This window comes from Sander vitreus, chromosome 18 (genome assembly GCF_031162955.1).
Source record: "Sander vitreus isolate 19-12246 chromosome 18, sanVit1, whole genome shotgun sequence".
Lineage (NCBI taxonomy): Eukaryota > Metazoa > Chordata > Actinopteri > Perciformes > Percidae > Sander > Sander vitreus.
The window spans coordinates 942,653-958,231 of record NC_135872.1 but is presented as its reverse complement, the minus strand read 5'-3'; the positions used below and the strand labels follow the sequence as shown (position 1 = coordinate 958,231).

Genomic DNA, 15,579 nt, shown 5'->3' with positions numbered 1-15,579 from the left:
GTATGCCTTTTTGTCGCCTTTTTTGTCGCCTTTTTTGATGCCTTTTTTGTCGCCTTTTTGTCACCTTTTTGTCGCCTGTTTGATGCGTTTTTGTCGCCTTTTTGATGCCTTTTTGTCGCCTTTTTGACGCCTTTTTGATGCCTTTTTGATGCCTTTTTGACGCCTTTTTGATGCCTTTTTGTCACCTTTTTGTCACCTTTTTGACGCCTTTTTGACGCCTTGTCACCTTTTTGACGCCTTTTTGTCGCCTTTTTTCGCCTTTTTGATCACCTTTTTGTCGCCTTTTTGACGCCTTTTTGTCAGATTTTGAGGATTCAGCTGAATCTTAACCAGTGGATTCAGTATTCGGCCGAACCCCAAAAAACTGGATTTGGTGCATCCCTAGTTTTCAGGAATAAACCTGCCTCCTGCGTGAACTGTCCGTAGCTGAATAGGCCTGTGCTTCTCTATGTTAACATGGGCCCTAACGCTGGTACGTAGAGAGCCTAATATTGTCTGAAGTGGTACGTGGTGTAAACAGTTTGAGAACCAGTGGTTTAATAGATTATAACACGATGACAGTCAGATAGTCTGGGAGGAATGTGGACGAGAAAAAGTTCATTTTCACCTTCTTTGTTCATTCATTTACTTGTCTAACGCACTAACTCTCTGGCCTGCTCCTTCCTCCGTTTACTCATCCACATATAATCTTTCTGGCTGTTCATTTACTGAAGCTTTCAATACCGTCCGCTCAGTCACTTCTCTATTCATGCTTTCATTTATTCCTCCCTTTCTTCTTTCTCTTTCTGACCGGAAAGAATATACAGTCAGTTCAACACGACAGAGGTTGCCATCAGGGCAGCTGCTCCATTTGAAGTTACAGTATATATATACACACACATATATATATATATATATATATATATATATATATATATATGTTATCTTCTGTTGGTTGTTGAAGTTTGAGTCCAAATGCTATCGTGGCAGTCGAACTTCCTTGTAACGTAACTGGGCAAACATTTCATCAAGTACAATGTCGGCCTTGAAAAACTCACGGCCTGTTTTCGTACCGGTCGTACTGCGAATCCAAATAATACAGTATTTAACTTGCTGCCTTGACCGTTGTGTTTCTGTACCCCGAGACAGAAAGGAAGGTCCGTTTTGATATGCTTCAGCTCCTAGTCTTTCTATACAAGTTTATGGAAATAAAATGTTGTTCATGGTCGTTCTTTTCGTCCTCTGTCTCATGTGGTCTTTTCCTTCGGGCTGCAGCTGCTGTCTGAAGCCTGCAGGGGGCGCTGGGCGGGCTCCTGGAGAAGGCGCTTCTGCTGGTCTTTGAGGCGGAGGTGTCTTGGTTTGACTGGCAACGCCATGGCCAGCAGAACGCAGCCGATATGGAGGCTGAAGTACCAGGACCTGCAGGAAGAAGTGACCAGGAGAACAGATTTCAGGTGATCTAATACAACACATTTTAGACTTCAGATACAGTATTAGGGACCACTAAGGTCTATATAAAGAGACTTCAGATACAGTATTAGGGGACCACTAAGGTCTATATAAAGAGACTTCAGATACAGTATTAGGGGACCACTAAGGTCTATATAAAGAGACTTCAGATACAGTATTAGGGGACCACTAAGGTCTATATAAAGAGACTTCAGATACAGTATTAGGGGACCACTAAGGCCTATATAAAGAGACTTCAGATACAGTATTAGGGGACCACTAAGGTCTATATAAAGAGACTTCAGATACAGTATTAGGGGACCACTAAGGTCTATATAAAAGAGACTTCAGATACAGTATTAGGGGACCACTAAGGTCTATATAAAAGAGACTTCAGATACAGTATTAGGGGACCACTAAGGTCTATATAAAAGAGACTTCAGATACAGTATTAGGGGACCACTAAGGTCTATATAAAAGAGACTTCAGATACAGTATTAGGGGGACCACTAAGGTCTATATAAAAGAGACTTCAGATACAGTATTAGGGGGACCACTAAGGTCTATATAAAAGAGACTTCAGATACAGTATTAGGGGACCACTAAGGTCTATATAAAAGAGACTTCAGATACAGTATTAGGGGACCACTAAGGTCTATATAAAAGAGACTTCAGATACAGTATTAGGGGACCACTAAGGTCTATATAAAAGAGACTTCAGATACAGTATTAGGGGACCACTAAGGTCTATATAAAAGAGACTTCAGATACAGTATTAGGGGACCACTAAGGTCTATATAAAAGAGACTTCAGATACAGTATTAGGGGGACCACTAAGGTCTATATAAAAGAGACTTCAGATACAGTATTAGGGGGACCACTAAGGTCTATATAAAAGAGACTTCAGATACAGTATTAGGGGACCACTAAGGTCTATATAAAAGAGACTTCAGATACAGTATTAGGGGACCACTAAGGTCTATATAAAAGAGACTTCAGATACAGTATTAGGGGGACCACTAAGGTCTATATAAAAGAGACTTCAGATACAGTATTAGGGGACCACTAAGGTCTATATAAAAGAGACTTCAGATACAGTATTAGGGGACCACTAAGGTCTATATAAAAGAGACTTCAGATACAGTATTAGGGGACCACTAAGGCCTATATAAAAGAGACTTCAGATACAGTATTAGGGGGACCACTAAGGTCTATATAAAAGAGACTTCAGATACAGTATTAGGGGGACCACTAAGGTCTATATAAAAGAGACTTCAGATACAGTATTAGGGGACCACTAAGGTCTATATAAAAGAGACTTCAGATACAGTATTAGGGGACCACTAAGGTCTATATAAAAGAGACTTCAGATACAGTATTAGGGGGACCACTAAGGTCTATATAAAAGAGACTTCAGATACAGTATTAGGGGACCACTAAGGTCTATATAAAAGAGACTTCAGATACAGTATTAGGGGACCACTAAGGCCTATATAAAAGAGACTTCAGATACAGTATTAGGGGACCACTAAGGTCTATATAAAAGAGACTTCAGATACAGTATTAGGGGACCACTAAGGTCTATATAAAAGAGACTTCAGATACAGTATTAGGGGACCACTAAGGTCTATATAAAAGAGACTTCAGATACAGTATTAGGGGACCACTAAGGTCTATATAAAAGAGACTTCAGATACAGTATTAGGGGACCACTAAGGTCTATATAAAAGAGACTTCAGATACAGTATTAGGGGGACCACTAAGGTCTATATAAAGAGACTTCAGATACAGTATTAGGGGACCACTAAGGTCTATATAAAAGAGACTTCAGATACAGTATTAGGGGACCACTAAGGTCTATATAAAAGAGACTTCAGATACAGTATTAGGGGACCACTAAGGTCTATATAAAAGAGACTTCAGATACAGTATTAGGGGACCACTAAGGTCTATATAAAAGAGACTTCAGATACAGTATTAGGGGACCACTAAGGTCTATATAAAAGAGACTTCAGATACAGTATTAGGGGACCACTAAGGTCTATATAAAAGAGACTTCAGATACAGTATTAGGGGGACCACTAAGGTCTATATAAAAAGAGACTTCAGATACAGTATTAGGGGGACCACTAAGGTCTATATAAAGAGACTTCAGATACAGTATTAGGGGACCACTAAGGTCTATATAAAGAGACTTCAGATACAGTATTAGGGGGACCACTAAGGTCTATATAAAAGAGACTTCAGATACAGTATTAGGGGACCACTAAGGTCTATATAAAAGAGACTTCAGATACAGTATTAGGGGGACCACTAAGGTCTATATAAAAGAGACTTCAGATACAGTATTAGGGGACCACTAAGGTCTATATAAAAGAGACTTCAGATACAGTATTAGGGGGACCACTAAGGTCTATATAAAAGAGACTTCAGATACAGTATTAGGGGACCACTAAGGTCTATATAAAGAGACTTCAGATACAGTATTAGGGGACCACTAAGGTCTATATAAAGAGACTTCAGATACAGTATTAGGGGACCACTAAGGTCTATATAAAAGAGACTTCAGATACAGTATTAGGGGGACCACTAAGGTCTATATAAAAGAGACTTCAGATACAGTATTAGGGGACCACTAAGGTCTATATAAAGAGACTTCAGATACAGTATTAGGGGGACCACTAAGGTCTATATAAAAGAGACTTCAGATACAGTATTAGGGGACCACTAAGGTCTATATAAAAGAGACTTCAGATACAGTATTAGGGGACCACTAAGGTCTATATAAAAGAGACTTCAGATACAGTATTAGGGGACCACTAAGGTCTATATAAAAGAGACTTCAGATACAGTATTAGGGGACCACTAAGGTCTATATAAAAGAGACTTCAGATACAGTATTAGGGGACCACTAAGGTCTATATAAAAGAGACTTCAGATACAGTATTAGGGGACCACTAAGGTCTATATAAAGAGACTTCAGATACAGTATTAGGGGACCACTAAGGTCTATATAAAAGAGACTTCAGATACAGTATTAGGGGACACTAAGGTCTATATAAAAGAGACTTCAGATACAGTATTAGGGGACCACTAAGGTCTATATAAAAGAGACTTCAGATACAGTATTAGGGACCACTAAGGTCTATATAAAAGAGACTTCAGATACAGTATTAGGGGACCACTAAGGTCTATATAAAGAGACTTCAGATACAGTATTAGGGGACCACTAAGGTCTATATAAAGAGACTTCAGATACAGTATTAGGGGACCACTAAGGTCTATATAAAAGAGACTTCAGATACAGTATTAGGGGACCACTAAGGTCTATATAAAAGAGACTTCAGATACAGTATTAGGGGACCACTAAGGTCTATATAAAGAGACTTCAGATACAGTATTAGGGGACCACTAAGGTCTATATAAAGAGCACCATGTCATGGGACCTTTAAAAAGGTTAACCTGAGTTAACCGTGACTGTGTCACTGACCTGTAAAACTTGATGGATGGACCCACGGACAGCAGGACGAAAGGCACCACCGTGTAACAGATGGCGATCTGAGTGGCCGCCCACGTGATGACATCATAGACCATTTTATGGCTGGGTGACTGCAGGAAGTGTGGCCGAACATTGTGTCGCACCTGAGAGAATACGACAGTTTAGTTTCCCAGTGTTAGCAGCTACGCTAGCTGCAAAGATGAATCCGTCTGAGGCATTTTTCAACGTAAAAACTGTGAACCTGTGTGATGTCTACTCCTTAAATGTGTAATGTCTGGGACACGAAACTCAATATCTTTGAGTTGTCGACATAACAAGACGTGATGACGTCATCTTGGGCTTTTTGGGAAACTGATCCATATTTTTCAGCATTTTCTGACATTTTAGAGACCAAACTATTACATTCATCCACACATTTGTTAATGCCTGATGGGCTAACGGTTAGTTAAAGAGCTACTCATCAGCTAACAGCTAACAGTTAGTTAAAGAGCTACTCATCAGCTAACAGCTAACGGTTAGTTAAAGAGCTACTCATCAGCTAACAGCTAACGGTTAGTTAAAGAGCTACTCATCAGCTAACAGCTAACGGTTAGTTAAAGAGCTACTCATCAGCTAACAGTTAAAGGGCTAATCATCAGCTAACAGTTAGTTAAAGGGCTAATCATCAGCTAACAGCTAACGGTTAGTTAAAGAGCTACTCATCAGCTAACAGCTACTCATCAGCTAACAGCTAACGGTTAGTTAAAGAGCTACTCATCAGCTAACAGCTAACGGTTAGTTAAAGGGCTAATCATCAGCCAACAGCTAACGGTTAGTTAAAGGGCTAATCATCAGCTAACAGCCAACGGTTAGTTAAAGGGCTAATCATCAGCTAACAGCTAACGGTTAGTTAAAGGGCTAATCATCAGCTAACAGCCAACGGTTAGTTAAAGGGCTAATCATCAGCTAACAGCCAACAGTTAGTTAAAGGGGCTAATCATCAGCTAACAGTTAGTTAAAGGGCTAATCATCAGCTAACAGCCAACGGTTAGTTAAAGGGCTAATCATCAGCTAACGGTTAGTTAAAGGGCTACTCATCAGCTAACAGCTAACGGTTAGTTAAAGAGCTACTCATCAGCTAACAGCTAACAGTTAGTTAAAGAGCTACTCATCAGCTAACAGCTAACGGTTAGTTAAAGAGCTACTCATCAGCTAACAGCTACTCATCAGCTAACAGCTAATCATCAGCTAACAGCTAACGGTTAGTTAAAGGGCTAATCATCAGCTAACAGCTAACGGTTAGTTAAAGGGCTATCATCAGCCAACAGTTAGTTAAAGGGCTAATCATCAGCTAACAGCTACGGGTTAGTTAAAGGGCTAATCATCAGCTAACAGCCAACGGTTAGTTAAAGGGCTAATCATCAGCTAACAGCTAACAGTTAGTTAAAGGGCTAATCATCAGCTAACAGCTAACGGTTAGTTAAAGGGCTAATCATCAGCTAACAGCTAACGGTTAGTTAAAGGGCTAATCATCAGCTAACAGCCAACGGTTAGTTAAAGGGCTAATCATCAGCCAACAGTTAGTTAAAGGGCTAATCATCAGCTAACAGCTAACGGTTAGTTAAAGGGCTAATCATCAGCTAACAGCTAACGGTTAGTTAAAGGGCTAATCATCAGCTAACAGCTAACGGTTAGTTAAAGGGCTAATCATCAGCTAACAGCTAACGGGTAGTTAAAGGGCTAATCATCAGCTAACAGCTAACGGTTAGTTAAAGAGCTAATCATCAGCTAACAGCTAACGGTTAGTTAAAGGGCTAATCATCAGCTAACAGCTAACGGTTAGTTAAAGAGCTACTCATCAGCTAACAGCTAACGGTTAGTTAAAGGGCTAATCATCAGCTAACAGTTAGTTAAAGGGCTAATCATCAGCTAACAGCTAACGGTTAGTTAAAGGGCTAATCATCAGCCAACAGCTAACAGTTAGTTAAAGGGATAATTATCAGCTAACAGCTAACGGTTAGTTAAAGGGCTAATCATCAGCTAACAGTTAGTTAAAGAGCTAATCATCAGCTAACAGCTAACGGTTAGTTAAAGGGCTAATCATCAGCTAACAGTTAGTTAAAGGGCTAATCATCAGCTAACAGCTAACGGTTAGTTAAAGGGCTAATCATCAGCTAACAGTTAGTTAAAGGGCTAATCATCAGCTAACAGTTAGTTAAAGGGCTAATCATCAGCTAACAGTTAGTTAAAGGGCTAATCATCAGCTAACAGCTAACGGTTAGTTAAAGAGCTAATCATCAGCTAACAGCTAACGGTTAGTTAAAGGGCTAATCATCAGCTAACAGTTAGTTAAAGGGCTAATTAGTTAAAGGGCTAATCATCAGCTAACAGTTAGTTAAAGGGCTAATCATCAGCTAACAGTTAGTTAAAGGGCTAATCATCAGCTAACAGTTAAAGGGCTAATCATCAGCTAACAGTTAGTTAAAGGGCTAATCATCAGCTAACAGCTAGTTAAAGGGCTAATCATCAGCTAACAGCTAACGGTTAGTTAAAGGGCTAATCATCAGCTAACAGCTAACGGTTAGTTAAAGAGCTACTCATCAGCTAACAGCTAACGGTTAGTTAAAGAGCTACTCATCAGCTAACAGCTAACGGTTAGTTAAAGAGCTAATCATCAGCTAACAGCTAACAGTTAGTTAAAGAGCTACTCATCAGCTAACAGCTAACGGTTAAAGAGCTAATCATCAGCTAACAGCTAACGGTTAGTTAAAGGGCTAATCATCAGCTAACAGCTAACGGTTAGTTAAAGGCTAATCATCAGCTAACAGCTAACAGTTAGCGGGGTTAGCTCACCGCTCTAGCAGCCAGCGTGATGACGATGCCGGTGAGGAAGGTGAGGTAGTAGCCCGGATACGCTCCGTGCCACATGGCCGACAGGATGAAGGTGGCTGCTGTCGGGTGGTAGGGACATCGCTCGTAACACACCCTGTCAACCAGAGGTCAGAGGTCACAACAATGGCTTACATGTGCAACAGGGGTTATATATATATATGTGATATGTGTATATACAGTACATGTGTGTGTGCTGCTGTAGCGTCCCCGTGTGTGTAACAAGCATAGTGTGCACGTGCTGTGCACGAGTCTAGGAGCATTTTACTAATGCTCTGTTAAAATAACAATGAAATGCTGCGTTATTGACTTTAGACCAGGTTTTTGTTGGTCAATGGTGCCATCACTTCCCACTGCCTCAAGATAGCAATACGCCCAGAATGCACCTGAACACACCTCCCTGTAAGACCAGCACGCCCAGAATGCACCTGAACACACCTCCCTGTAAGACCAGCACGCCCAGAACGCACCTGAACACACCTCCCTGTAAGACCAGCTCGCCCAGAATGCACCTGAACACACCTCCCTGTAAGACCAGCACGCCCAGAATGCACCTGACCACACCTCCCTGTAAGACCAGCACGCCCAGAATGTACCTGAACACACCTCCCTGTAAGACCAGCACGCCCAGAATGCACCTGAACACACCTCCCTGTAAGACCACCACGCCCAGAATGCACCTGAACACACCTCCCTGTAAGACCACCACGCCCAGAATGCACCTGAACACACCTCCCTGTAAGACCAGCTCGCCCAGAATGCACCTGAACACACCTCCCTGTAAGACCAGCACGCCCAGAATGCACCTGAACACACCTCCCTGTAAGACCAGCACGCCCAGAACGCACCTGAACACACCTCCCTGTAAGACCAGCACGCCCAGAATGCACCTGAACACACCTCCCTGTAAGACCAGCACGCCCAGAATGCACCTGAACACACCTCCCTGTAAGACCAGCACGCCCAGAATGCACCTGAACACACCTCCCTGTAAGACCAGCACGCCCATAACGCACCTGAACACACCTCCCTGTAAGACCAGCACGCCGAGAACGCACCTGAACACACCTCCCTGTAAGACCAGCACGCCCATAACGCACCTGAACACACCTCCCTGTAAGACCAGCACGCCCAGAATGCACCTGAACACACCTCCCTGTAAGACCAGCACGCCCAGAATGCACCTGAACACACCTCCCTGTAAGACCAGCACGCCCAGAATGCACCTGAACACACCTCCCTGTAAGACCAGCACGCCCAGAATGCACCTGAACACACCTCCCTGTAAGACCAGCACGCCCAGAATGCACCTGAACACACCTCCCTGTAAGACCAGCACGCCCAGAATGCACCTGAACACACCTCCCTGTAAGACCAGCACGCCCAGAATGCACCTGAACACACCTCCCTGTAAGACCAGCACGCCCAGAATGCACCTGAACACACCTCCCTGTAAGACCAGCACGCCCAGAATGCACCTGAACACACCTCCCTGTAAGACCAGCACGCCCAGAATGCACCTGAACACACCTCCCTGTAAGACCAGCACGCCCAGAATGCACCTGGAACACACCTCCCTGTAAGACCAGCACGCCCAGAATGCACCTGAACACACCTCCCTGTAAGACCAGCACGCCCAGAATGCACCTGAACACACCTCCCTGTAAGACCAGCACGCCCAGAATGCACCTGAACACACCTCCCTGTAAGACCAGCACGCCCAGAATGCACCTGAACACACCTCCCTGTAAGACCAGCACGCCCAGAATGCACCTGAACACACCTCCCTGTAAGACCAGCACGCCCAGAATGCACCTGAACACACCTCCCTGTAAGACCAGCACGCCCAGAATGCACCTGAACACACCTCCCTGTAAGACCAGCACGCCCAGAATGCACCTGAACACACCTCCCTGTAAGACCAGCACGCCCAGAATGCACCTGAACACACCTCCCTGTAAGACCAGCACGCCCAGAATGCACCTGAACACACCTCCCTGTAAGACCAGCACGCCCAGAATGCACCTGAACACACCTCCCTGTAAGACCAGCACGCCCAGAATGCACCTGAACACACCTCCCTGTAAGACCAGCACGCCCAGAACGCACCTGAACACACCTCCCTGTAAGACCAGCACGCCCAGAATACACCTGAACACACCTCCCTGTAAGACCAGCACGCCCAGAATGCACCTGAACACACCTCCCCGTAAGACCAGCACGCCCAGAATGCACCTGAACACACCTCCCCTGTAAGACCAGCACGCCCAGAATGCACCTGAACACACCTCCCTGTAAGACCAGCACGCCCATAACGCACCTGAACACACCTCCCTGTAAGACCAGCACGCCCAGAATGCACCTGAACACACCTCCCTGTAAGACCAGCACGCCCAGAATGCACCTGAACACACCTCCCTGTAAGACCAGCACGCCCAGAATGCACCTGAACACACCTCCCTGTAAGACCAGCACGCCCAGAATGCACCTGAACACACCTCCCTGTAAGACCAGCACGCCCAGAATGCACCTGAACACACCTCCCTGTAAGACCAGGTGCATTTGCTGTTTAAACAACGTGGGCGCTGGACGGTCTTAAACTAGCAGAGACACTTGGGTCGGGCTTTGCACTGCGCTGGGTACAAGATAAGATAGATATATATATATATATATATATATATATATATATATATATATATATGTGTTGAGACCTTTTGAGCCAGTGAGCCGTCTGGATGTTCCAGTTGTCGAGGAACACTTTGAAGCTGGTGGCTAACTGAAAAAAAACAAACAGAGACAATCTGGGTTTGATTCATAAGATCCATCCAGTAATATCCAGATGTGTAAGGTCCAAATGCCTGGCGCTCACCTCGATGTTTAGGATCCTCAGGTTGGAGATGAGGTCCCAGCGAGGAGAGCCGTCGCTGGCGTAGCCGTTGAAGCCGAAGCCTGCGGCGTTGTTGATGGCGTCAGCTAGGGGGTTAGACAGGTCAAAGGTCAAAGGTCAAAGGGTTAGGGTTAGACAGGTCAGATGTCAGCCGGCTCCAAAACATTACAGAAAAAAACGCCAAAGAACTACGAGAAAAGAGACTCAAATGTTGAAAAGAAAGCAGCAAAAACGTAGAAAAAAATAAGCTACAAATGTCAAACAATTGACCAAAATGTCGGAGGAAAAGCTACAAAAACCTGTGTCTGTGTGTGTGTGTGTGTGTGTGTCTGTGTGTGTCTGTGTGTGTCTGTGTGTGTGTGTGTGTGTGTGTGTGTGCTCTGTCTGTGTGTCTGTGTGTGTGTGTGTGTGTATATGCGTGTGTGTGTGTGTGTGTGTGTGTGTGTGTCTCTGTGTGTGTGTGTGTGTGTACGTGTGTGTGTGTGTGACGTGTGTGTGTGTGTGTGTGTACGTGTGTGTGTGTGTGTGTGTGTGTCTCTGTGTGTGTGTCTCTGTGTGTGTTTGTGCGTGTGTGTGTGTGTCTCTGTGTGTGTGTCTCTGTGTGTGTGTCTCTGTGTGTGTGTGTGTGTGTGTGTGTGTGTCTGTACGTGTGTGTGTGTGTGTGTGTACGTGTGTGTCTCTGTGTGTGTGTGTGTGTGTGTGTGTGCTCTGTGTGTGTGTGTGTGTGTGTGTGTGTGTGTGTCGTCTCTCTGTGTGTTTCTCTGTGTGTGTGTGTGTGTGTGTGTGTGTGTGTCTGTCTCTCTGTGTGTGTCTGTGTGTGTGTGTGTGTGTCTCTGTGTGTGTGTGTGTGTGTGTGTGTGTGTGTGTCGTGTGTGTCTCTCTCTGTGTGTGTTTCTCTGTGTGTGTGTGTGTGTGTGTGTGTGTGTGTCTCTCTCTGTGTGTGTGTGTGTGTGTCTCTGTGTGTGTGTGTGTGTGTGTCTCTGTGTGTGTGTGTGTCTCTGTGTGTGTGTGTGTCTCTCTGTGTGTGTGTGTGTGTGTCTCCATGATAGAACATAGAGAGCTGCTACGTCAGAGCGGCCAAAGCCTCAAACATCTTCCCCGTACTTTTTGACAAGTGTCCTCGACCGGCGGCCAGAGCTTCTTTGCAGCTCTAGTCGCGGCGGTGTGAACGTACGGTAATACGTATGCAGTTGGGACGCCCAGTGAGCGTCCAGACAAAGACAAAGTGTAAATTAAGGAAAGAGCAGGAAGAGAAGCTAAAGAACATATAAAGAGAGAGAAAGTAAAAAGGTTTGAGTCACCCACCGAGCGTCCAGACGAAGTAGTACTTGGGTCTGGTGGTCAGCATGGACAGGTACAGGTACACCAACCGAGTGTAGAACGGCGTGCTGGCGATGAAGTCGTCGTCGATGTTTCGCTCCACGGGGAAAACTTTACACACCGACAGAAAGACCAGCAGGCAGAAGAACGAGGTGGCCACTTTACGCACCACCTCCGTCTGGGGACACACATATATTCTGGTTTTATTCTGAAAGTATCTCACATATATTCTGGTTTTATTCTGAAAGTATCTCACATATATTCTGGTTTTATTCTGAAAGTATCTCACATTAATTCTGGTTTGTTTTATTCTGAAAGTATCTCACATTAATTCTTTGTTTTATTCTGAAAGTATCTCACATATATTCTGGTTTTATTCTGAAAGTATCTCACATTAATTCTTTGTTTTATTCTGAAAGTATCTCACATATATTCTGGTTTTATTCTGAAAGTATCTCACATTAATTCTTTGTTTTATTCTGAAAGTATCTCACATTAATTCTTTGTTTTATTCTGAAAGTATCTCACATTAATTCTGTTTTGTTTTATTCTGAAAGTATCTCACATTTATTATTTGTTTTATTCTGAAAGTATCTCACATTAATTCTTTGTTTTATTCTGAAAGTATCTCACATTTAATCTTTGTTTTATTCTGAAAGTATCTCACATTTATTATTTGTTTTATTCTGAAAGTATCTCACATATATTCTGGTTTTTATTCTGAAAGTATCTCACATTTATTATTTGTTTTATTCTGAAAGTATCTCACATATATTCTGTTTGTTTTATTCTGAAAGTATCTCACATTAATTCTGGTTTGTTTCATTCTGAAAGTATCTCACATATATTCTTTGGTTTTTATTCTGAAAGTATCTCACATTAATTCTTTGTTTTATTCTGAAAGTATCTCACATTAATTCTTTGTTTTATTCTGAAAGTATCTCACTATATTCTTTGTTTTATTCTGAAAGTATCTCACATATATTCTGGTTTTATTCTGAAAGTATCTCACATATATTCTGGTTTTATTCTGAAAGTATCTCACATATATTCTGGTTTTATTCTAAAAGTATCTCACATATATTCTGGTTTTATTCTGAAAGTATCTCACATATATTCTGGTTTTATTCTGAAAGTATCTCACATATATTCTTTGTTTTATTCTGAAAGTATCTCACATATATTCTGTGTTTTATTCTGAAAGTATCTCACATTTATATTCTTTGTTTTATTCTGAAAGTATCTCACATATATTCTGGTTTTTATTCTGAAAGTATCTCACATTTATTCTTTGTTTTATTCTGAAAGTATCTCACATTTAATCTTTGTTTTATTCTGAAAGTATCTCACATTTAATCTTTTGTTTTATTCTGAAAGTATCTCACATTTAATCTTTGTTTTATTCTGAAAGTATCTCACATTTATTATTTGTTTTATTCTGAAAGTATCTCACATATATTCTTTGGTTTTATTCTGAAAGTATCTCACATATATTCTTTGTTTTATTCTGAAAGTATCTCACATATATTCTTTGTTTTATTCTGAAAGTATCTCACATATATTCTGGTTTTATTCTGAAAGTATCTCACTTTAATTCTTTGTTTTATTCTGAAAGTATCTCACATTAATTCTTTGTTTTATTCTGAAAGTATCTCACATTAATTATTTGTTTTATTCTGAAAGTATCTCACATATATTCTGGTTTGTTTTATTCTGAAAGTATCTCACATATATTCTGGTTTTATTCTGAAAGTATCTCACATTTAATCTTTGTTTTATTCTGAAAGTATCTCACATTAATTCTTTGTTTTATTCTGAAAGTATCTCACATTTAATCTTTGTTTTATTCTGAAAGTATCTCACATTAATTATTTGTTTTATTCTGAAAGTATCTCACGTATATTCTGGTTTTATTCTGAAAGTATCTCACATTAATTCTTTGTTTTATTCTGAAAGTATCTCACATATATTCTGGTTTTATTCTGAAAGTATCTCACATTAATTCTTTGTTTTATTCTGAAAGTATCTCACGTATATTCTGGTTTCATTCTGAAAGTATCTCACATTTAATCATTGTTTTATTCTGAAAGTATCTCACATATATTCTGGTTTTATTCTGAAAGTATCTCACATAGATTCTGGTTTTTATTCTGAAAGTATCTCACATTTAATCTTTGTTTTTATTCTGAAAGTATCTCACATATATTCTGGTTTTATTCTGAAAGTATCTCACATTTAATCTTGTGTTTATTCTGAAAGTATCTCACATATATTCTTTGTTTTATTCTGAAAGTATCTCACATTTATTATTTGTTTTATTCTGAAAGTCTCTCACATTAATTCTCGTTTGTTTTATTCTGAAAGTATCTCACATATATTCTGGTTTTTCTTCTGAAAGTATCTCACATTTAATCTTTGTTTTATTCTGAAAGTATCTCACATATATTCTTTGTTTTATTCTGAAAGTATCTCATATATTCTTTTGTTTTATTCTGAAAGTATCTCACATATATTCTTTGTTTTATTCTGAAAGTATCTTACATATATTCTTTGTTTTATTCTGAAAGTATCTCACATATATTCTGGTTTTATTCTGAAAGTATCTCACATATATTCTGGTTTGTTTTATTCTGAAAGTATCTCACATATATTCTGGTTTGTATATTCTGGTTTGTTTTATTCTGAAAGTATCTCACATATATTCTGGTTTGTTTTATTCTGGAAAGTATCTCACATATATTCTGTGTTTTATTCTGAAAGTATCTCACATATATTCTTTGTTTTATTCTGAAAGTATCTCACATATATTCTGGTTTTATTCTGAAAGTATCTCACATTAATTCTGGTTTGTTTTATTCTGAAAGTATCTCACATATATTCTGGTTTTATTCTGAAAGTATCTCACATATATTCTGGTTTTATTCTGAAAGTATCTCACATTTAATCTTTTGTTTTATTCTGAAAGTATCTCACATATAATCTTGGTTTTATTCTGAAAGTATCTCACATTTAATTCTTTGTTTTATTCTGAAAGTATCTCACATTAATTCTTTGTTTTATTCTGAAAGTATCTCACATTAATTCGTTTTGTTTTATTCTGGAAAGTATCTCACATATATTCTGGTTTTATTCTGAAAGTATCTCACATTATATTCTGTGTTTTATTCTGAAAGTATCTCACATATATTCTGGTTTTATTCTGAAAGTATCTCACATAATTCTGGTTTGTTTTATTCTGAAAGTATCTCACATATATTCTGGTTTTATTCTGAAAGTATCTCACATAGATTCTGGTTTTTATTCTGAAAGTATCTCACATTTATTCTTTGTTTTATTCTGAAAGTATCTCACATATATTCTGGTTTTATTCTGAAAGTATCTCACATTTAATCTTTGTTTTATTCTGAAAGTATCTCACATATATTCTTTGTTTTATTCTGAAAGTATCTCACATTTATTATTTGTTTTATTCTGAAAGTATCTCACATATATTCTCGTTTGTTTTATTCTGGAAAGTATCTCACATATATTCTGGTTTTCTTCTGAAAGTATCTCACATTTAATCTTTGTTTTATTC

General features: G+C 40.3%; 1 protein-coding gene across 1 annotated transcript in view; it reads right to left on the bottom strand.

Moving 5' to 3' along the window:
- Window positions 1-273: 273 nt before the first annotated feature.
- The window catches only part of mboat2b (membrane bound O-acyltransferase domain containing 2b), a 38,215-nt gene continuing 22,909 nt past the window's right edge, over window positions 274-15,579 (bottom strand). Inside the window, exons 8-13 of the mRNA XM_078275361.1 lie at window positions 11,988-12,180; window positions 10,665-10,768; window positions 10,507-10,571; window positions 7,760-7,892; window positions 4,919-5,070; window positions 274-1,398 (exon numbers count right to left, since the gene is read on the bottom strand). Of these exons, the coding sequence (XP_078131487.1) occupies window positions 1,227-1,398; window positions 4,919-5,070; window positions 7,760-7,892; window positions 10,507-10,571; window positions 10,665-10,768; window positions 11,988-12,180 (819 nt within the window). The 3' untranslated portion in view covers window positions 274-1,226. The remainder of the gene's footprint in view (window positions 1,399-4,918; window positions 5,071-7,759; window positions 7,893-10,506; window positions 10,572-10,664; window positions 10,769-11,987; window positions 12,181-15,579) is intronic.